The sequence below is a fragment of the Beauveria bassiana genome (genome assembly GCF_000280675.1).
Source record: "Beauveria bassiana ARSEF 2860 unplaced genomic scaffold BBA_S00018, whole genome shotgun sequence".
Classification (NCBI taxonomy): Eukaryota; Fungi; Ascomycota; class Sordariomycetes; order Hypocreales; family Cordycipitaceae; genus Beauveria; species Beauveria bassiana.
In genome coordinates, this window is record NW_007930853.1 from 261,530 (window position 1) to 282,735 (window position 21,206).

The following is a 21,206-nucleotide window of genomic DNA, read 5'->3' on the forward strand; positions in this document are numbered from 1 at the left end:
ATGTGCATATTAAATAGGAGACGCAGAATTTAGGTCATGATGACAGACTTGCATTTTCGAAAATATTTAAGTCTAGGGATTTTTTGTCTCTAGGGAGGGTAATTGTAAGAAGCCGTGTTTAATTGCACTTTGCAGTTTCAACTGCAGGCTGGACAGTGGCGCAAGCTGGTGTGGCGCGGACAAGTAATGATGACACGAAACCTTCTCATTATAACAGCCTGTGGCTGAGGTGTTGCCAGCTCGGCTGCTCGTGGGTACGAAACAGGTTGGCGCTCTGGCCTTTTATAAATGAACGCATGACGAGATGTAGAAGAGAGTCTGAATTGATTAAAGTGTATTCGGATATTTCTTAAGTTTTTCCGAGCCTCCTGGAAACATTTCAGGCTTTTGCTATCCACTTGGCTGTTGGCTCCAGAGTGAGCCCCTGGAAAGAAGATGCTGGGAACAATCTTGGTGGAGCACCTGCTGATTAAGTAAGAATCTCTGGGTTAGGTGCAACATTTATTGCGGCGAGGCGGTCCATTCGGCCCACTTGGTGCCTCCCGATATGCTTGTAGACGAAATTATGCACTGTCCGAAGTCGCTCAGTACAGGGCTTCAGAGGCTTCATCGTCCACCAAGACACCGCCGCACCGCTGAGCGCCGGCAGCCGTCCGTGGCGCTAGTCCCAATACGGGCTAGCTTCCAAGCTCCCGCTAGTAGATAGCAGCTCAACGCAAAAACTGGACTTGCAACCCCAAGCTTTTTGATTCTCTTGTTTGAGCCTCCTTGCCAACAATTCCCGCGAGCGCGACACCTGCTTTGTGCCCATTGTCCGGACTTCTCCATTGACCTGGCCTCCAATTGGTACTGCTGCACTTCCTCCGAGCACCTGCCGCCGTCTCCGTCCTCCCTCTCGCCCCCTGGAATTTCCGCGTCTTACTTAGCTCTCGTTGCGAGCCATTTTCACACACGACCAATATGCTCAGCGCCGCTCTTCGGAGGCGAGTTCTCGCTCCTACGCACAGCGCCCTGCGCAATGGCTTCGCTGCTCACGTCGTCCGCTGCTATGCTTCCTTCCCCGACCACCAGGTCATCAAGATGCCTGCCCTGTCCCCGACCATGCAGGCTGGTAATCTGGGCGCCTGGCAGAAGAAGCCCGGCGACACCATAGGCCCCGGTGAGGTCCTCGTCGAGATTGAGACGGACAAGGCCCAGATGGATTTCGAGTTTCAGGAAGATGGTGTCATTGCCAAGATCCTGAAGGAGGCTGGCGAGAAGGATGTCCCCGTCGGCACTGTGAGCACTTGCCCCATTCAACGCGGTTCCCGTAGCCGCCTTTGCTGTTTTCTGCTAACACATCTTGCAGCCCATCGCTGTTCTTGTCGATGAAGGTACCGACATCTCGGCCTTTGAAAAGTTTACACTCGAGGATGCTGGTGGCGACGCCAAGCCGGCCGCTCCCAAGGCTGAGGAGAGCAAGTCGGATGCCCCGGCTCCCACCGAGTCGAGCTCCCCGGCCCCCGAGCCCGAGCAGTATGCTTCTTCCGGGCAGAAGCTGGAGACGGCCCTTGACCGTACCGCCAACGCCAGCCCCGCTGCCGTCCGACTGGCGCGAGAGAAGGGTGTCAGCATCGACGCTCTCAAGGGCACCGGCAAGGGCGGTCAGATCACCGAGGAGGATGTCAAGAAGGCCGGAAGCGGCCCGACTGCCGCTGCTCCTGGTGCCACGTACGAAGATACCCCGGTCAGCGGAATGCGCAAGGTCATTGCCAGCCGCCTCCAAGAGTCTGTCCAGAACAACCCCCACTTCTTCGTCACGAGCGCCTTGAACGTTTCGAAGCTACTGAAGCTTCGCCAGGCTCTTAACAGCTCGTCCGAAGGCAAGTATAAGCTGTCTGTCAACGACTTCCTTATCAAGGCCATCTCGATTGCCTCGAAGAAGGTGCCTGCGGTCAACTCGAGCTGGCGTGGCGAAAGCATTCGTCAGTTTAACTCTGTCGACGTCTCCGTCGCCGTCTCTACTCCGACGGGTCTCATCACGCCCATCGTGACTGGCGTCGAGGGTCGCGGCCTCGAGTCCATCTCCAGCAAGGTCAAGGAGCTGGCCAAGAAGGCGCGCGACAACAAGCTCAAGCCTGAGGAGTATCAGGGCGGCACCATCTCCATCTCCAACATGGGCATGAACAATGCCGTTGACCACTTTACCGCTGTCATTAACCCCCCACAGGCTGCCATTCTCGCCGTGGGCACGACCAAGAAGGTGGCTGTTCCCGTTCAGAACGAGGATGGCTCGACCGGTGTCGCGTGGGAGGACCAGATTACTGTGACGGCTAGCTTTGACCACAAGGTTGTCGACGGCGCCGTGGGTGCTGAGTGGATCCGCGAGTTTAAGAAGGTGATTGAGAACCCTCTGGAGCTCCTGCTCTAAGCTGCTACATGTGAGAGAGTCTGGTCGATGCAATGGAGTAATACCATAGTTAGGAGATAGCTTTATAGATGAGAGAATAATAGCCAGCAGTAGGCTGGTGGGACTGATGCGAAACCACAGTCCTGTGGCGGGGTCTATCGATGCCTTTTGGGCTCATGGAAAGATGACTGGCTGAAGAGCCTGTGTACAATGATAACTTTGATCAATGCTGCATTTCAGATGAGACATGGTGCTTGGTCTGTGATTGCTTCGACTTGATTCTTGCTTATACTCGATGCTAGAGAATCATGCTTGGTAAAATAGAAGCGCGGCTAATGAGTAGAAGCAGGGTCAATACAGGCAGAGTATCTGTCATGTTATTTTTTTTTTCTTCTGCTAATATCCGTAAATCCAGGACCATGCAAGTGTGCCTGCATCTGATTTGACCAAGGTGGCTCTGGCTGCTGCTTTCGACTATTCTTTTGGCACGTTGAATTTGAAACACGTCGACTTGGTGCACGGCTGTCAATACCGAGCCTCCCCCGATCTGGGGCCCTTGATGAAGATAAGCTTTTAAAGATGCTGCGCAGAAATGGAACACGCCCTTTCGAAGTGCAGAAATGAAATGTCATGGGCTGGGCTTGCATGACTAGTATGGCGGCTGGGCGGCAGGCCACTGTTCCAGAACAGAGGGTCGAAAACCGGGGATCGTGATGAGGGTCCTCAATACTGAGTAGACAAGTAGAGTTTCTAGCTTGTACGTTGAAGCTTTTTTTTTTCCTTGGTCTGTTTTATATTTATAATAATCTAACACTATCCCACCGGCAAGGCAAGTCCTTATCGCTTATCCCGCTTTCAGCCCTTGAGCCGTCGGGCTTGCAGTTTTGCAAGGTCGGCGTTTTCGTTTTGGATCGACCACTATACCCGTTACGGCAGGCAGACTAAAGCCCACGGTGATTTCAAACAGCGTCCAATCAGCGCGCACAGACTCGAACCATGCTTGAACCAGGCCCTTATAGCCTTTTAGCCTTTTTTTTGCCTTGGGAAAGAGGGGGGGGGGAGGGTTTCGGAAAAAAGAGAGGGAACTTTGCGCAAAGTCGTTACTTTATATGTTGCATGACTCTTTTGCGCGCGCCTGAGCTTCAAGGTGAACGGAGACAAAAAAAAAAAAAGGAACATACGATCGCTCCTGCCCCGATTTGTACTTGATCCGCGGTCTTATATACATTAAGAGCTGGTTTTTTGCTTTTTAAACGATTTGGCGCTGTTTTTCCGGCAAGCCACTCATTGTTTTAGCACCGACTCGCCCTTGTTCGCTTCATTCACCCGCCCGAGGAGAGATGGCCGAGATGGCCGAGATGGTTCAACAGACCGAGCCACCACCACCACCGCCGCCGCCGCCGCCGCCGCCATCAGCCAGCACCAGCGCCGCCACCACTACCACCAAGAAGCGCCGCCGCCCGCCGCTATCCTGCGAGCAGTGCCGCAGGCGCAAAATCAAGTGCGACCGCTCTTTTCCGTGCAACCACTGCAGCAAGTCCGGCGGCGCCGTGTCATGCACGTACGCGCCCACGCACACGCCCAAATCGCGCAGCAAAAAGCCGGCTCGCGCTGCCGCTGCCGCCGCTGCTGCTGCTCTTCCTCCCACGGCACAGTCATCTTCTCCCTGCTCACCCTCCTCCCCGGGCCGGTCCGTGTCGCTTCGACCAGCGACCGCCGCACCGCCGCGTCTGAGGCCAACGGCGAGGGCCACCCAGATTCACACGCCCGACTCGGAAGAGTTTCACCGCGGCAGCACCTGGCAGCCCCTCCGCCCGTCGTCGGCGAGCTACTCGACAGCAGCAGCAGCAGCAGTAGCGCCGCCCCCGGCGGGACGCCCGTTGTCGCCAGCGGTTATTCATGAGCAGGCGGGGGCGAAGCAGGCTCATCGAGACGTGTCGAGGAGTAGTACGACGGTGGCGGCGGCGGCGGCGGCGGCAGCAGCGGCGGGCGGCGTCGAGGCCCAGCGGGGAGGAAATGAGCGTCATGCGCGGCGTCGCAGCGAATACACGCCTCCGCCAAAGGGTAGCACTTCAAAAGGGCGGTATTTTGGTCAAAGTCATTGGATGAATATTGCAGCATCGGTTCGCGCCCCCATGTGCCTCATTTCCCTATCAAGAACTTCTCTAACATTCTATCTGCTAGTTTCCCGTCGAGCTTAGCATGCTCAAGAACCAAGAACACACCCAAGGCGAGCTGTTTCAAGTCTTGCATCAGTGCAAGATTCTCTGCCAAAAGATCAAGCACAGCCGTCTCCAGCCGCTGTCGTCGTTCAACATTGGCAAAAACATGCTGCCGCGCGAAATGTGCGACGACCTCGTACACGCCTACACGAGCACCTACGAAGGCGTGCTGCGCGTGCTGCACCTCCCGACCTTTTGGAAAGAGTACGCCAGCTACTGGGAGGAGCCGTCGGCGGCCAACGAGGCGTTTGTGGTGCTGATGCAGCTGTGCATCGTGCTCGGCTCTTCGGTGCGGGACCGGACCGAGGCGCTGCGGGCGACGACGACGCGATGGATCTACGAGGCGCACATGTGGCTGATTCTGCCGCCGGAAAAGGGCCGCATGACGCTGACGGGCATACAAATCATGTGCCTGCTGACGCTGGCCAAGATGACGTGCGGCGTGTCGTCGGACCTGACGTGGACCATGGCCGGCTCGCTGCTGCGGACGGCCATGTACATGGGCCTGCACCGCGATCCGAGCCACCTGAGCGAGATGACGGTGTACAAGGCCGAGATGCGGCGCCGTCTGTGGGCCACGATTCTCGAGCTCAACCTGCAGTACTCGTTTGAGGCGGGCGGCATGCCGCTCATCTCGTGCGACGACTACGACACCCTGCCGCCGGCGGACCTAGACGACGACGCGCTCGACGACGACGCGGTGGATGATGTGAGAAGGCGCCGGACATTTAGCGGCGTCGCGACGCAAATGTCGGTGCCGCTCGAGGTCTTCAAGTCGTTTCCTGTCCGGCTCGGGCTTCTCCAGTACATCAACGACTTTCGCGCGGGCATCGACTACGATAAGACGCTGCGCTTCAACGCGGAGCTGACAAGAGCCTGCCGCTCCTTTTCACAGACGATTGGCGTCCTCACCAGACACCAAAACGGGGCGATACGAGACCCGAGCGCGGCAAAGGCACCCGCCGCCGCCGCCGCCGCCGCCGCCGCTCCCATCATCAACACCTTTCACGTTTCGCTCGCCGAGGTGACTCTGTACCGGTGCTTCCACGCCCTCCACTTTCCCGTCTTGTTTACCGCCTTTGACGATCCTCGCTTTTACTTTTCGCGCAAAATGTGCCTCGACGGGGCCCTCAAAGTCGCCGACCTCTGGGGCTTCTCGCCGCAATCAGTCCGACAGCGGCGCGCCGCCCCCACCCGCGACGTCGACAGTACGCTTTGCGCCGTCTCCGAGGACTTTGAGCGTCTCACGCTATACGGCACCGGTCTCTTCAAGAACGTACCCGTGCAGGCGGCGTGCATTATCGCGCTAGAGCTCATTCACGACCGCGGCGGCGGTGGCGGCGTTGGAGTCGGCGGCGGCGGAGGCGGCGGCGGCGGCGGCGGAGGTGCCCTGCGTCTCGGAGCATCGTCGCTACCGACGGCGGCGGCCGGCTACGCGGACCTGCGGGCGTGTCTTGATGCGGCGCTAGACTGGACGCTGCGACGCATGCGGGCGGGCGAGGTGACGGCCAAGGGTCACTGCTTTCTGTCGGCGTGCGTCGCGCACACCGAGGCGCTCGAGCAAGGGCTCGGCAAGACGGCGACGGTGAAGCTGCTGGTTGAGCGCGCCACCGACGCGGCGCGCGTCGACCTTGCCCTGTTGCGGGACGTGGCACGCGACAGCGGCGTCCTCGTCGAGGAGCTACTTCCGCAGCAGCAGCAGCTGCTGCAGTATGGCGCCGGCACCGACGGCGGCATGTTTGAGGATAATGGCGCGGCTGTTGTCGAGGCTCTCGTCGCGGGCTGGGACAGCGGCGGCGGCGGCGGCGGCGGCTGGGCTTGGGACGAGACGGACGACTGGATGTGGGGAGGCGCGTGGTCGCAGCTCAATGTGCCGATGCCGCTCGACGACGTGCATCAGTTCTTTGAGACGCCGGTCGGCTACCCGCGGGGACGCAATGCCGATACGTATCCGCCTGTATTATAGCTATAGCCCATGATGTAAGTGTGGTGTGTGTGTGCGAGTGGCGCCGGGGGGGGGAGAGGGGAGAGGGGAAGGGGTGTGTCGCGCAAGTTTTTTTGTTGTTTTGTCAAGAGCGTTCGTTATACGAGAATGGCCTGCGGTGGAGAGCAGTAATGGCCATGTCGATCTTTTTTTTTTCTGTCTGCAATTGCACGCTATTGAGTACTTGTGTGTGTGTGTCTTTGCATAGATCCTTTGAAAAGCAAGTTTTTTACGTACAATAAAAGATTCAAATTAATCCGTACAAAGCTGCGGGATATGTGGAGTTGTCTTAAAACTATTATTCGACTTTTTTGTTGTTTGAGCACATATATCATGTTCAACATTGGCCCCCCTCTCCAATGCAAAATCTCGTCTTTTTGTGACTCCATCTTTCCCACCAATTGTCTATAACTGATCATGACTGTTGTCTACTCTTTCAACCTTTTTCTTCTTCTGCCCGCCTTGTTGGCCCTGACTACTACTACTACTACGGCGGCGCAGGCTCACTCCTCAAACCTCCAAGACGGCAACGGCGGCGGCGGCGGCTGCACCACAACCTCGACCACGACGCAGACCATGTCCCCGACGCCGCCGTACTGGCCGCAGTGCGAGTTTGACAGCACGCTCCGCACGTACCCGTCGACGGTGACGTCGACGACGTGGGTCGACTGTCACGAGTGCGAGCACCTGTTTGTCAAGACGATTCCGCAGGTATACTGTCAGAATATGCGCATCACGGCCACGGCGTCGACGCGCGAGACGACGCCGTATACAGAGCACGAGACTGTTTGTGTGCCGACGATGACACCTGTGGCATAATTTTATGAAAAAAAAAAAAAAGTTTTTTCCTTGTGATTTATTAAAGAATTAAAAAAAATCTTGTTCTGTCTTATGGTAGTGGTGGAAAAAAAAAATAACGGTCGCGGTCGTGTCGGGCGTGGCGGGCGGGCCGGTGCAGCCGGACGCCCCCCCCCCCCCCTCGTTTTGCCGATAGGGAGAAGGAAAAAGCGGAGCGATCCGTGTCAGCCGTCTCCAGAATCAGCGCATCAAAACGTATATGATGAAAAAAAAGAAGAAAAAAAAAGGGAAAAAAAAAAAAAAAACAAATTGTCAAAATCTTACTACTACTCTGCATGAAAATTAGCTAGTCATTACCCACCCTTGAGAAAATCTCTGTCTTTGCTTAGAAAAGATGCTGCAACTCGATTTCCATCCCAAAACTTGACCATTTTACAACGTCTCGGCATCGGTAGCCGATCGCTTGGCAACGGGGCAAGCAGTTTGGGCAAGCAGGGTACGCAATTAGGGGAACGAGGGACAGCTGAACAAATTGGTTTTAGCACCTCACAAGTCTGATAATATTACTGTAATCAACTTAATTCCTGCATGTCCGGGCCTCACGCCACTCTCCACCCAAACCATTTGAACGGATCCCCTCGTCGCCGTAACATGCATGCAGCCTGCAGCATGTTGCATCGTGATAGCACCATGTACCACCTACTATGAGATCAAGATGAGAAATTTTTTTTTTTTACTTTCCTCCTTGCTGCATATATTGGTTTTTTTTTTCTTACGCGCATCTCGCATCTCGCCTCATCGTGCTAGTTATGCCGCGTCAATATTTGTACTATGCCGCCTAAAGCCGCATCCGGATCAACGGCCTCATCGCAACCTCGGCCGTGAATATAAATATGTGCAGCGGCCGACGATCCGAGATGAATCTACCAGCACAACAAGCTACCTCATCTACTCAACCTTTTGTCCCTACTTGAAATCAATCTCAGGTTCGTACTGCCAAAACCCAAAGCACATTGCGTGCGCAAAAGGAAGCAGCAACCTTGGGATTCTCGAGCCATATCTCACACATGCATATCTAGGTTGACTCAAAATCTTCAAAGACATTTTTACATAAAAACCTTTTATCCGTCCACGTTACGCCACCTACACGTTTTCAAACGGCCTCCCCAACGTTTCTTTCACTCCTCCCAAGTCCAATCAATCACAATGGTTTCTCACGTCCTCCTCACCATCCTGGCCGCCGCCGCCGGAACCGCCCTCGCCACTCCCATCGATGTCCGCGACGCCGCCGTCGTGGAGGAATCCTGCACCACCACCGTCTTTCACGCTGCCCAGTACACCTTTGGCCCGACCCAGACAGTCTGGACCGAGACCGCGACTGCCACGCAAGAGGTTGACTGCCACGGCTGCGACGCCATTGAGACGTCGTACATGAATTTCGGACCTGGACCCGTCGTCTTCTTCACCACCACGGTCACGGCCGCGACGCCCTCGACGACGACCGAGATGGTGTGCAGCAGCACCCCGACTGGAGATGCTTAAAGAGGCACACGTTTGCGCGGCAGTGACGGTGCCGGGGCGAACCTGCAACTATCTGGGGGGCTCTTTGAATCACTGATTTGGGTCGCCATGTTCTGGTCAAGGCTAAGAATGGATGGTAGAGTTTCGCGGTTGAAAAAAAAAAGGGCAGATATAAAAAAAGGCTTGGGAAGCATTCGCTATGAATAAGTCATCGCTAGTTAAACATGCTATAAACACCAGGCGCTATACCTTCTAGGTAGAATGTAAAGCTACGCTTCTAAACACCATGTCTATGCGTTTTTTCTTCTAGTCCTGCAGTGCCAACATCAATGTCTTCTGTTATCTATACCTCGGTGAATCATGCCATTTGTCAACCTTTGTCATACAATCTAGACGGTCGCGTCCGCCTGCCCATCCTCCTTGTCCGCCTCCTCATTCCCCTTGTCCACCTCTTGAATCTTCACTTCCCTCGCTCCAATACATCCACCCCGGTGGCGGCACCGCGTTCTTAGCCAGTAAATTGCGCGTCACCTCAACACAATACACCATCGGCCCGCACTCGGCGTCGTTGGTGCGGCCCGCCTCAACCCATGTGCGCAAATGCGCGCGAATCTCCTTGTTCGACGTCAGCGTCACCACGCCCTCGCGCCATCCGTGCATGTACGTGCTCAGCTTGGAGCTCTTCAGACGCCCGCGGCGCGCAATATCCAGCGCCACGGGAGGCAGCGTCCCGTCTTCGACGAACCGTCGCACGCGGTCCTGGTTCCATGGCTCGTTGGCCGGTAGCACCTCGACGGGAAACTGCACGTCGGCCGGTAGGGGCCGCTCCGAGAGAGCGTTGAAGCGCGCGCGGGCGGTAGTGGTGGTGGCTGACGAGGACGCGCTCTGCGCAGCAGCCGTGTAGTTTGGCGACGGCACGAGCAGGTGGCCACGCTCCCGCTCCGTCTGCGTTCCAACCGTAGTGAGCATCTCATGAAAGTGCTTCGCGGCCTCGTGCGTGCAGACGAGGCGACGCCCTCGCAGGAGCGGATATAGGAACGGCGCCATGACGCCGTCAGGATGTGTGTTTTCCTCTTCAATCTGCGCGCGCGTAGTGCGCGACTGCCAGGCGTACGGCACAAGCCGGATATGCGTGAGATCTGAGATGAGATCGACGAGCACGGTATGCTCAAGGTTGAGCGTGTCGGTGAGCGGCACCTGCAGACTTCCACTACCAACAAGCCTCCGTACCGCGTCGTCGAGGCTCCCCGCGGGCCGCGTCAGGAAATCGCTCGTCAAATCCTCGATGGCGAGGTCCACGCCGGGGTCGAGCCGCGACAACTGCTCCAGCAGCACGTCGATGTCGAGCTGCGCGCCGCGCGCCAGGTTGGGCAGCACGAGCCGAATCCTCGGAATCTGGTACTCATGACGGTTGCACCTCGCGGCGGCAACCACGCGCTTGACCTGCTTCACAAACGGAATGTCGTTCCACTCATCGGCGTCGACGGCATCGCCGGCCGCGTACTCGCCCCACGACCATCCCGCGTCCGTCATCTGTCGCGCAAGCCGCTCCGCGTTGATCCAGCGGACGTCGACCCAGCACGCGCCACGTTCCACGACTGCCACCTCCGCCTTGGCCTGCTCCCGCATCGTGCGGTGCAGCTGCGCCTTGTCCGCCGCGTCCGCCAGCGGGCCGCTGCGTGCGAGAACGGCCGCACGCCGCGCCTCGCGCACCGAGCCCTGAAACGTGCGCTTCACGGCGACGAGGTCCGCGCAGCGTCGGAGTACTTTCCACCGCGTAATGGCTTGGTACGCGCCCGTCGTCCGTGGCTCGAGACGCTTCCACAGCGCGTCGAGATCGGCCCTGCTGCTGGCGTGCGGCGAGTTGCAGCCAGGCTCCTCCTCCTCGTGGTGCTGCTGCGGTGGCGGCAGCGCTTGCCGTAGTGCCGGTTCCTGGAGGACGGCCTCGATGGTGCGCACGTCATGGATGAGATCGCGCACAAAGGTGACGAGGCCCGTGGCGAATACCGACTTGACTTTCGGGGCGAGGGCGACGAGGAGCGCCTCGAGCTCGGGGATGCAGTACCGGGCGGCCTTTAGCTGCGTAATTGCAAAGTCAATGAGTTTTTGACGACGCAGCGCCATGTCGTCGTCGTCGCTGCGGTCCTCTTGGCTATTGTGGTCGTTCATTGTCATGGTGAGCCGCTGTCGCGTGTGCTTTGGCTGCTGGACATGCCTGGTTAGGCGCACAAGTCAAGGAGCACAAGTAAAGGCGCCCACGTAGAGGGCACACGTAAAGGAGCACAATTTGATCTCGGAAGCTCGTTATTTCTACTTTGAAGGTCTTGGGCAGGCGAGTCTGGCTTACGTGGTCGTCTCGCGTTTTTTGAAGTTTTTGAGGACGGATGTCGTTGGAAAGTACGTTCGGCCCAACTAGTTAGGTAGGAGCCCTCTAAATTGCCTCTTTGGGCTCGCTACCCTACAAAGGGTTATTTGGTTCATTCAGCGCTTCGAGTGCCATCTATCCGCCAGGTAATGACTGAATAGTCTCTACGTACACGAAAGATTCTGCAAAAAAAAAAAAAAGGTATATTCGAAGACTGATCGACAATTGTTGTAAGTGGGAAAACGCTCATGTGCGGGTGGCTGTCTAGCCAGTGCTTCTACACTGTGCGGTACACGTTGGGGGGGGGGGGCTGCAGTTCACCCCAGGCTAGGTCAGCCGTCGCATGAACAAGTGTCCTGCATGACCAATCATGACCATAGGCAGTGAAATGCCTCATAGGGTATGTGCCAGAAGGGGAAAAAGAAGAAAAAAGGGAGGGAAAAAAAAAAAAAACGCGCAAGACTGAAATTCTTTTCGTGCAAAAGAATTTTCCCTTTCCGGCCGAGGTGGACCCCCACGCACCTCATCGTCAGACGACAACGGGCTCTGGTCCAAAGTCACCCGGCGAGGAGGGAGGGAGGGGGGAAGGTGCATGTCCAACGCTGCATAAATGGCTCTCAGCAACTCCGAAACGGTCGGTTCAAAATTGTATGAATGCAAAAGAAAGGATAGAGGTGTTATGCAGAAATGATATTTTGCCGGTTACGACCTGGGTTGTAAAGAGGTCTCCTGGTATGCCTTGTGTGGCTGCTGCTGCATGTATCAACGGGGACACCCGCAAGCTTGAACCGTGGAAACGAATGCACACGAGCACGGAAAGGAAAAGCAAAAGAATAATTTTTTTTCTGCGCAAACTCGCAAGGTACTGTCAAGTGCGCGGGCACACACGAGAAAAGAAAAAAAAACCCCCCCCAAGTAGAAAACACGGCTCTCCGAAATTCTTCTGCCATCGTCTTGCCAAGTTTGGGCAGCGGCCGCACACGCGACTGCAGCTCCCCCCCTCCTTGGGCATCACAAGAGAGAGATGCGACACTTTGAGCCCCAAACCCTCCCTCGCTAGTCACAAACGACATTGAATAGGAAAATAATTTTTTTTTCTAAAAGAAAGTACCCAGGCTTGGTAGGCTAGTTCGGGTACCCTCTCCAGGGGTCCAGCGGATGCATGATTGTGTCAAAGTTGTCAACCAACACGTTTGCCGATGCCAGACCCGCCCTCTCTTCGTAAGTCACAGAGTTTGCAAGTTGCATTTCCCTTTTAAAGCCGCAAATAAAACTTGTCTAAGCCTCTTTTCTTTTAATTGACGAGTCAGTCGAGCAACATTGTGTTTAGTAATGCAGATTCTTTCTTAGAAAAAAAAAAAATTGGACATTTGAAATGTGCGGGATCCAACGGTCACCCACATGTGCAAGACTAGCCATCTCAATGCCGGCAAACTACTCCGTCCAGACTTCTCACCACCCCCACACACCTTTATCGTTGCCTGACTCGGAATTCCCCTTTGTCACGGCCGGTTGGCCGGGTTGGTTGTTTTGTTTGTTACTGCCGTGTGGGCCGACGAACTTGTCTTGGTCTTTCACAGCGCTTGTATGGGCAACGCATTCCAGTTGGCGACATGGCAGCACCACATCAAAACACGTCCTCACAATACGCACTCTAGGCCTATGTACCAATGGGCGACGCAAAACCCAATTAAAAATCCCAAATCACACATTCATTGCCATCATGGTACGCATGTTGTGTTAAGGACATTTATAAAGATAGAAAGAAAAAATATGTATCCAAGAACAAGGTGTGCCATCTATACGACGGTAGACTAGGTATATCCGTGTGCAACAACCTAGCTGCCTCTGCACACCCCTCACGAACCATCAAAAGGATTCCCGTAAAAATGGTGCCCAAAAATGAAAAAAAGACGTTGCCAACACACCAAACGCCACTAGGGCGTCTTTGCCCGTCATAACCATCTTTCAAAAAATGGATAAAGAGGCCATGTCAGGTCAAGATCCAGCCTCGAGGTATCTGAAAACAAAGAAATTGCCAGCCAACAAACACTCATCGTCAACAAGTATTTAGTTGACCGTGACGGTCAAGGCCAGAGGGCCGGGCGCGACATTGCCGCCGACACCATCGTCTGCCTCCATGCCACCGACGTAGGCGTTATCGCCCTTGCCACCTTTGAAAATGGTAGAGCAGGTCTTGTCGTCACAGACCTTGAGGGCCGGGATATCGAGGCCATTCGCGGCAGAGACAAGAGCCGAGGCGTCAAAACCGGACCACTTGTTGTTGGACTCGTTGCCAAAGTCAGCCTCGACCCAAGTGCTGGCAAATTGGCCAAAGAAGGTGGTAGGAACCTCGCCGGGCCCGCAAGCGCAGCCAATCTGCGAGTTGCCGTCGACGGCAACATAGGCCTCGCCGTTGGCGGGGAGCTTAAAGTCCATAGCCTGGTTGTTCTTGAAGAAGCCGTTGATGCCACCATCGGGTCCAATCTTGTTCCAGCAGGTGCAGGCCTCCTCCGAGCCGCCGTTGTTGACAAACTTCATGGTGTAGTCGTACGAGGAAGCGGCGCTCGAGTCAATCTGCATGATGTTGCAGCCGTACTTGCCGGAGCCGCCAGTGTTGCCGGCGTAGGCAATCTGGGCGAGGGTGGCGCGCTTCTTGTTACCGCCGCAGAAGGGCTTGAAGCCGGAGCCAGGGCTAGTAGAGGCGGAGCTGGACGAGGCGGCGCTCACGTCAGGGGCCGAGGGAGACGGGGCGACGGTGGTGGCGGCCGGAGCAGGAGGAGAAGGCCTCTGCGCCATGACGAACTCGCGGCCCACAACTGAACGGTGAGCGTTGTGGTGAGCGTGGCGACTGGGGTGAGCAGAGGCGCCCATGGCGGCAGCCAGGACAACGGTGGCAGAAAACTTCATCGTGTTGGATTCGTTAGGATATCGGGCGCGAGTTTTTGCAACTGGATATTTGAAAGAAGGGCTGTTTGTTTGGTGCTGGTATTCGCAGAATACTCCGTGGGCGACCAAATCAGAACGTCAAAAGGTTTTTGAAGGAGTGTGATGCTTGAGTGACAAGCGCGTCAACGAGAGGATATAGGGAGCGTCGGGGGTTTTTGTTAAGGAATGGAATGGCGTGGCCTGTGGATGAGTCTGTCGTGAAAGAAGAAGGAAGGAAGGGAGGAGCGAAGAAAGGAGCGTGGAGGGAGACCGGGGAATTATGAAGGTCAGAGCAGGGGGGGGGTGAGAGCGGGAGAGCGAATGCCAGGCCCCCAAGGGGGTCCCGATTTGGGGGGCCAACCAACGTTGGGGGGGACGGATGTCACAATGAAACGGCCTCAGCGCACACGGCGCCAGCAGAGTCTGTTCTGGGCCACCAGATGCGTTGGCACAGGCAGGCATGCAGGTACCATGCAGGGCCACAAGAACACACTTTTTCATTGTGAGTTGGCGCCCGAAAACAAGTACAGGTGATTGGGCGTTAGTGGGTTACAGACCAGTCATCCTGAGCAAATAATGAACCAAGCGGTCTGCATTGTTGCTTCCGAAATGCCTTCAGGTACCGGTGAGCAGGCCGTTAGGTACCTGGGCAGGTGGCTTCCGGCAGGTACCTGCAGCAAACCTCTTGACATGCAAACAAGTCGCCCCCCCTAAACGGGGGAACAAACAGGCCCGAACGGATAACTAACTAAAAAAAGAGAAGGTCAGGGCCCGCCAGGCACAGATGGGCCGTTATTGGCTAGATTGTCAGGTTGGAGGGGCGTTTCGCCCAGTGAGAGTCGACCGTCTCGGCAGGCGCCTTGCCTGGCCCAAACTCTGATTTATTAGGTCAGAAGTTCGGCCCGTACTACAATGCCACGAATACCTTAGCGTTGGGAGCTTTTGCCGTAGCGTTGCCTGATGACAAAAACACTCTGTACAACGATTACTTGAACAAAAAAGATGCATTGAGCAGGCACAATATACAGCCCCGCAGCAGTTCTATGCCCTTTTTTTCCGAATTATTACACAAATCCTCCGGGGTCCGCTGCCAAGTCGCCAAGACACCACTTTTAGCAGCTTGTCAAAATGCTGACGCGTGCCTGACACGTGATCCATCGACCGTTCTAGACCACGTCTATCACGGCCGCCCTCAATCCACCCCTGGCCCACCTACCAACCTGCTCCGTTGCTACGTTCCGTTTTGCTAGTCGCCGTCAAGTAATCACAAGACGGAAGAAAAAAAAAAAAATCAAATCGACGAAAAGAATCGTTTATGCATGCTTTTTTAGTCAGGACGGAGACAATGCCAGACTCACATGCCACCGAGCGTACAAGACGGAGTGGCTACCCACCCCAAGTCCCAGACGTCTGATGTGCGTCGAGACATCAATCATCATGTACTTGCGTTATTTTTCACAAGTACTTTCACAAGGACAAGTATCAATGTTGCCGCTTGAGGTTACCGACATCGTTTTGAGTAAAAGGGTCTCGACTTTTGAGATTTGTGCAGATTTTTTCCAATCTTATGCAGACTTTTCTCACCGTGTGGGCATCTGCTCGCCCTCCTCGATGAGTCAAGGGAATCCAAAGAATGACTAGTGAAGAGAAGAAATTGTCTTACAGCAGACACATCCATGTCGACTCGTGTCAAATTCTGTGTCGTGGCTCATCTGCTCTCCTCCCTTTGTATACCTAGATAAGCTTGACGCTAGCAACACCATGAGAATCGATATGTTACTCAGTACTACCAGTATGGAGTACTCCGTACGGATACGGAGTACACACACAAGAAATGCTCTCAGTCCTTTTGGCCCGCCTTGTGCATCCCTGTGTGTTGACGAGGGGAAAAAAGGGATCGACACTCTGTTGATCCTGTAAAGAAAACTTTTCTTGCTTTTGCCGTCGCATCTTGTTCGACTATCGTCATTGAGCCATGCAAGTAGCTTCCTTGTGAAAGTATCCGTTGGAGGATTCAATACGGATTACAACATGCATAGATACTCGCAGGAATATTAACACCTTCTTCCCTGTCCCGCATCCAAGACGATAGGAAAGCCAACTATAAACACCTTGACACCCTCTGCTGACATGCCGCATGCTATTGTTCGTATTGCTGCGGGACTACCGTCTTCAGCAGTCGTCTGATCTTCCAGCCTCCCTGTCAAATGTCAACCGTCCAAGTGAAAAAAAAAAAAAACAGGGGATTACAAAGTGGATGCCATCATTTGCAAGCAGCCAGCCAGCCACCATTCAATACGTTGCCACCGACCTGACCTGAATCGTCTCTACACAATGGTTCCTCACCGGGCGCGTCATCTTCCCTGCATCATCGTTGCATGGCGTCAAGCAAGGATGCTCGAATCATGGAAAAGGCCAATGTGCAATAATCAAAAGAGTGTAAAAGCCCACACATGGCCAACGGTTTTCCCCTCTTCGTGCGCACACGTAACTGCTCTCGTCGATGGCAGTGCACCGATCATCATCCGATGGCAGCCTCCACCGTCCGTTTTCCCCGCGCCCCGGCGCCGCTGCCCCTGCCGGGTCTCGTTTCAGAATACGGACCGCCTCAGGGTTCTTCTCCCATGTCGTGCATGCTGGTAAAAAACAAGATAGTGTACGCGTAAGCATGGGCAAGTTGCCCTTGCCAACCTATAATGAATACGGGCAAAAGCTCCAGTATAGGTTGATTAACCAATTTCAGCGCCTTGGTTTTTTTTTGATGCGATATCTCGGTTGCACTTCAGATCCTCGAGCAAATGGATGGGCATACATGGATCTTGCCCTGAATTCTTTGAGTACCCCAAAATAGACACCTTTTGTCTAATTAGACGCGTTGGGGGCTGGATTATCGGCACGGAGTACTCCGAACGGAGAGACAACCTATACCAAGCCGCTGAATAGTCGCAAGCCGCTCATGTCTCTATCGGTAGAAAAGGGAGAGAAAATGGCGGTCGAAAGCTGGCCAGTCGATCATGAGGCCTGCCACTGCGGCATCAACGACGGGTGGTGGCGGCCAGTAATCTGTACTCCGTTTTATTGACTGCAGTTCTTATCCTGGCTTTCTACAAATTTCTTCAGTAATCAGATGCATTCCCAACTGACTCGGACGAGCTGCTCAGGGGTTGAACACATCACCCCATTCACAAGAAAACAGCGCCACGCCACGCTCATTTACCAGTACGCATTTCCAAGTTGTGATTCTTTCAGTTTTTCAAATGGCTTCGTAAACGGACATAAAAAGATGAGGTCGTAAATACAATTCTTCCCTCTACCGACGCACTTGCCAGGATCTCTTTCAAAAGTAGCTCCTCATCGCATCCTCGTAGCCCGTGCCGCCTTTGAGATCCCTGCTGAACCTCGCATGCACTTCGAGCACCTGCAGCAGGTGCTTCATCCCGAGCGTCTCCTCTTTACTGATGGCGAGGTCCTGCGCCGACGAGACAATGTTCTTAATCTCGCGGCCGTTTAGGTCCTGGCGCACCAGCCGGCCCAGATCCTCGTCGGACAGCGAGTCGACCTTGAGCTTGCCGAGCGCGCGGATGCGGGCCAGAAACATGTTGAAAATCTTGCGCTTCGCTTTCCCGTCCAGGTTGTCGTACCGCAGCGCAATGTGAATGCGCGACTGAAAGGCCTCGTCAAACGTCTCGACGCGGTTCGTCGTCAGGAACAGGATGCCCTGAAAGTACTCGAGCTGGCGGAGGAAGATGCTGACGAGCGCGTTGCGGTGGACGTCGGACACGTTGCGCTTCTCGAGGAAGACGTCGGCCTCGTCGAGCAGCAGCACCGCGCCCCAGGCGTGGCAGATGTCGAGGATGCGCTGCAGCTCGGCTTCGAGGTAGCGTGAGTCGGTACCTAGCTCGCCGGCCGACACCATGTAGAGAGGGCACTTCAGCAGCTCGCTGATGCCCTCGGCCGTTAGCGTCTTGCCCGTGCCGGGCGCGCCGTGCAGCACCGTCACTAGCCCCTTGCCCTTGCCCTGGATCACGTCATCAATCGTCTTGGACGCGTTGCTGCGCCGCGACGTCACCAGCGCCTTGATCAGGTCCTTGGTCTCGCGCTCCAGCACCAGCGAGTCCCACGCCTGGTCGTTCCATCGCACCGGCCCGACGTTGGTCACCGTGAACTCGAGCCACTGCTTCTCGGCGAAAGCGAACCCCAGCACCACCGGCGACGCCAGAATGTAGTCCTCGTCCGTCAGCGCCCGCGGCAGGTCGTCGTCGGCGCTCTTCTCCGACGTCTTGTCGCCTTTGCTCTTGCCGTCGGTATCTACGCCCGAGGAAGAGGGCGTGGCTTTGCCGCACGAGTCGGATGATTCCCCCTTGGCAGTCGACGAGGCCTGCGTCTTCGTCCCACTGCCCTCGTCGAACACGGTGGTGAGGACCTCGAGCTGTCCATTGTCGCTGTTGTAGGCGTCTGACCCGTACGAACCGCAGTCGGAGTCATCTTCGTCGTCCGGCATGCTTCCCGGAGGCAGAGAGCCGTTTGCTGCATGCCCCAGCGGCGACAGGTGGTAGTTTGGGTTGATGCGCCGAAACGTCTTGGTGTCGACCATCATCCGGCTCTGCTGCACGTTGAACTTGATGACGCCGTGCTTCTTGCTCTTGAGGTACGCCATGCCCGAGTAGCTCTTGTAGTGGACGCCGCGCAGCTCGACAAACTTCTTGCCGCGCTCCGTGAGCTTCCGGCGCACGCCCTCCTCGTCGCGGTGGAAGCGGAGCGGGTAGCACGGTAGGCTGGTAATCTTGCGTGTGCCGCGAAACGATCCAACCTCCTCGGCCATGCTTCCGTAGCCAAAGTTCTTGCCGTCATACTCGAAATATTTGCCGTCAATGTGGTAGAACTCGCCCTTTTGCATGTTTGCGTGCCGCTCCGCGCCCTCCACACGGAATACGCGCGGCTCGTCGTCGTCGCCGTACGTTGTCGTGTATGCGAGGGATTTGGGCTTCCAGAGAGCCCACAGAAGCTCAAAAGTGATGAGTCCGTTTCGGAGAAGCGAGTCAAGTTGACGCTTGATTTCTGTATAGTCCTTTTTCAGGTATTTGAGCAGCACCTTGAGATGCACAATCTTCAAGTCCAATTTCTTGGCATTCTTTGCCCTCTCTTTCTTCGTGTCTCCGGCTGGCTTGACATTCTTTAGGTGTTTGTAATGCGCGCGTAAATCATCCATGTACAAGAACAAGAATTCGGGATCGAGCTTTGGAATCTCCTCCACAAAGGTCACTCCTTTGACTTCTCCAATCGTCTCCTTGAGACATTCTCTCAAAAGCTTGCTCCTAATATCGACAAAAGTCTGTCGATACCTGCCCTGCGTGTCAAAGGTTCTCCGGACCAGAAAGATGTTCTCCTCATCTTCCTCGTCCTGCGACTGCGCATCTGCCGTATCCCGTATCTTGAAGCACAGCGCAGCGGAATCCCATACAAAGTCAACGCGGCGAAACGATGGCTTCCCATCTTTTTTCGGGGGAGACTTGCTCTTCTTCTCTTCTTCAACCTCGAATGGTATCCCGAGTCGGAAAGCACGGCGTCGGCGAGCTGCAGGACTCTCTTGCTGGGGAGGCGGTGGCGGTGGCGGCGCTGTCGTCGACGGTGCAGGGGCTGGGCTTTGTGGCTGAATGACAGCCGGGGAAATGTGAGGGCTGAAGGCATACTGATTGAAATTCTGCATCGGATACATCATGGGATTCGGGGGGAACGGGCTGATTACGGTTGGCTGTAGTGCCCCTTGCACTTGCTGCTGCAACTGCTGAATTTGTCGACGAAGATCCTGCACTTCCTTATCAGTGTCGCTGCCGCTCTGCCCTTCTTCGCGAGATGCGCGAGTCGCACCCTCCCGCTCCGATTCAGAAGACGAATCCGAGCTCAGGACCGAGTCACTGTCGTCTTTAGAGCGCCGCTTGTTGCGCCTGGAGGTGGATGACTTGGCCAGCTTTCCCGAAGCGACCTTGCGGATGCGACGGCGACGTGTATTTCTTTTAGATTTCTTGTAGGAGGATGAATTACCAGACACGTCTGATTCATCGCTGCTCACATTGTCCTCCTCATCGCTGGTATCCGAGTCTTGACGGGCGGCGGCTCGTCTTCGGAATTTTGCGTCTTTTCGACTCTTGCCTTCTTGCTTCTTCTCTCTGTGCCGATCGGAAACCTTGTTCTTTTTCTCGACAGTTGGCTCGCTTGTCTGGTTGACGGGCTCGGTGTCTTGGGTCGCAGGCGGGCTTGTTTGAGTTGGGCGCGGGACCGTTTCGGCGGCCTTGGTGTCCTCGACAGACCGCGCCGAATTACCTTGCTGCTCCATCTCGATGGCGGATGTCTGTGCGAACAGAGTTATGGGAGAAGTCGGGAGAAAGTCGCCGCGATAGCAAGATACGGCGGGTGACAGAAGGGCAGTACTTGGCACTGTGTAGATGCACAGCGCTGTTGTTTGACGGTTGTATTACGCTCTGGCAAACGAGAGGACATGGATGCGGCTTGTGGGCGCAAATGGTGATGAAGAAAAAGTGAAGAGAAAGGTAGAAAAGACGAGGAATCGAGCCGTGTGCGGCTGCATACAGGCGTATTTATCACCGGGAGCAGGGTTGCATGCATTCACTGGAGCAAGGCGGCATCAGGCAGACATCCTAGGCAGCGGCGTCTCAAAGCTGTGTGATGTGGCTGACGGCTAGGCCCTCACCCAGGATCGACCTGCGTCCAGAAAAGGACGGTCTACGCAGCGGAATGACTCAGAGGGTGAGATACTTGAAGCTGAGCGGCCCAGGCTGGGCGCATATTCGACGCATATTCGATGGTAGCGAAACTAATAGACTTGGTTCTAGGCGAACCATTGGCTCGAATTTGCCCATTGCATCCGGGGTATCACAGGGGAGTGGCGGCGAGCGAGCGATTACGGCCCGTTGATGTCGCACAATGATTATGTTTCCTTTTTCTGCCAGGTCGGTATAGGGAAACGAAGGATGCGGCGCC

The 21,206-nt window shown here is 55.4% G+C and overlaps 6 protein-coding genes across 6 annotated transcripts; 3 read left to right on the forward strand and 3 right to left on the reverse strand.

Moving 5' to 3' along the window:
- Positions 1-960: 960 nt before the first annotated feature.
- BBA_06281 (pyruvate dehydrogenase complex dihydrolipoamide acetyltransferase) lies at positions 961-2,410 on the forward strand (the record flags this gene model as incomplete). Its single annotated transcript, XM_008601378.1, has 2 exons — positions 961-1,278; positions 1,349-2,410. The coding sequence occupies 2 exons, from the start codon at positions 961-963 to the stop codon at positions 2,408-2,410; spliced, it is 1,380 nt and encodes a 459-aa protein (XP_008599600.1).
- Positions 2,411-3,738: 1,328 nt separating this feature from the next.
- Positions 3,739-7,414, forward strand: BBA_06282 (fungal specific transcription factor; the record flags this gene model as incomplete). Its single annotated transcript, XM_008601379.1, has 3 exons — positions 3,739-4,512; positions 4,574-6,568; positions 7,097-7,414. 3 exons carry the CDS (start codon positions 3,739-3,741, stop codon positions 7,412-7,414), a joined length of 3,087 nt encoding a protein of 1,028 aa, XP_008599601.1.
- A 1,185-nt stretch (positions 7,415-8,599) lies between these two features.
- BBA_06283 (uncharacterized protein) lies at positions 8,600-8,935 on the forward strand (the record flags this gene model as incomplete). Its single annotated transcript, XM_008601380.1, has 1 exon — positions 8,600-8,935. The coding sequence occupies one exon, from the start codon at positions 8,600-8,602 to the stop codon at positions 8,933-8,935; it is 336 nt and encodes a 111-aa protein (XP_008599602.1).
- A 411-nt stretch (positions 8,936-9,346) lies between these two features.
- BBA_06284 (uncharacterized protein) lies at positions 9,347-11,089 on the reverse strand (the record flags this gene model as incomplete). Its single annotated transcript, XM_008601381.1, has 1 exon — positions 9,347-11,089. One exon carries the CDS (start codon positions 11,087-11,089, stop codon positions 9,347-9,349), a length of 1,743 nt encoding a protein of 580 aa, XP_008599603.1.
- A 2,260-nt stretch (positions 11,090-13,349) lies between these two features.
- BBA_06285 (allergen Asp f 4) lies at positions 13,350-14,189 on the reverse strand (the record flags this gene model as incomplete). Its single annotated transcript, XM_008601382.1, has 1 exon — positions 13,350-14,189. One exon carries the CDS (start codon positions 14,187-14,189, stop codon positions 13,350-13,352), a length of 840 nt encoding a protein of 279 aa, XP_008599604.1.
- A 3,355-nt stretch (positions 14,190-17,544) lies between these two features.
- Positions 17,545-20,541, reverse strand: BBA_06286 (ATPase protein; the record flags this gene model as incomplete). Its single annotated transcript, XM_008601383.1, has 1 exon — positions 17,545-20,541. One exon carries the CDS (start codon positions 20,539-20,541, stop codon positions 17,545-17,547), a length of 2,997 nt encoding a protein of 998 aa, XP_008599605.1.
- Positions 20,542-21,206: the final 665 nt, after the last annotated feature.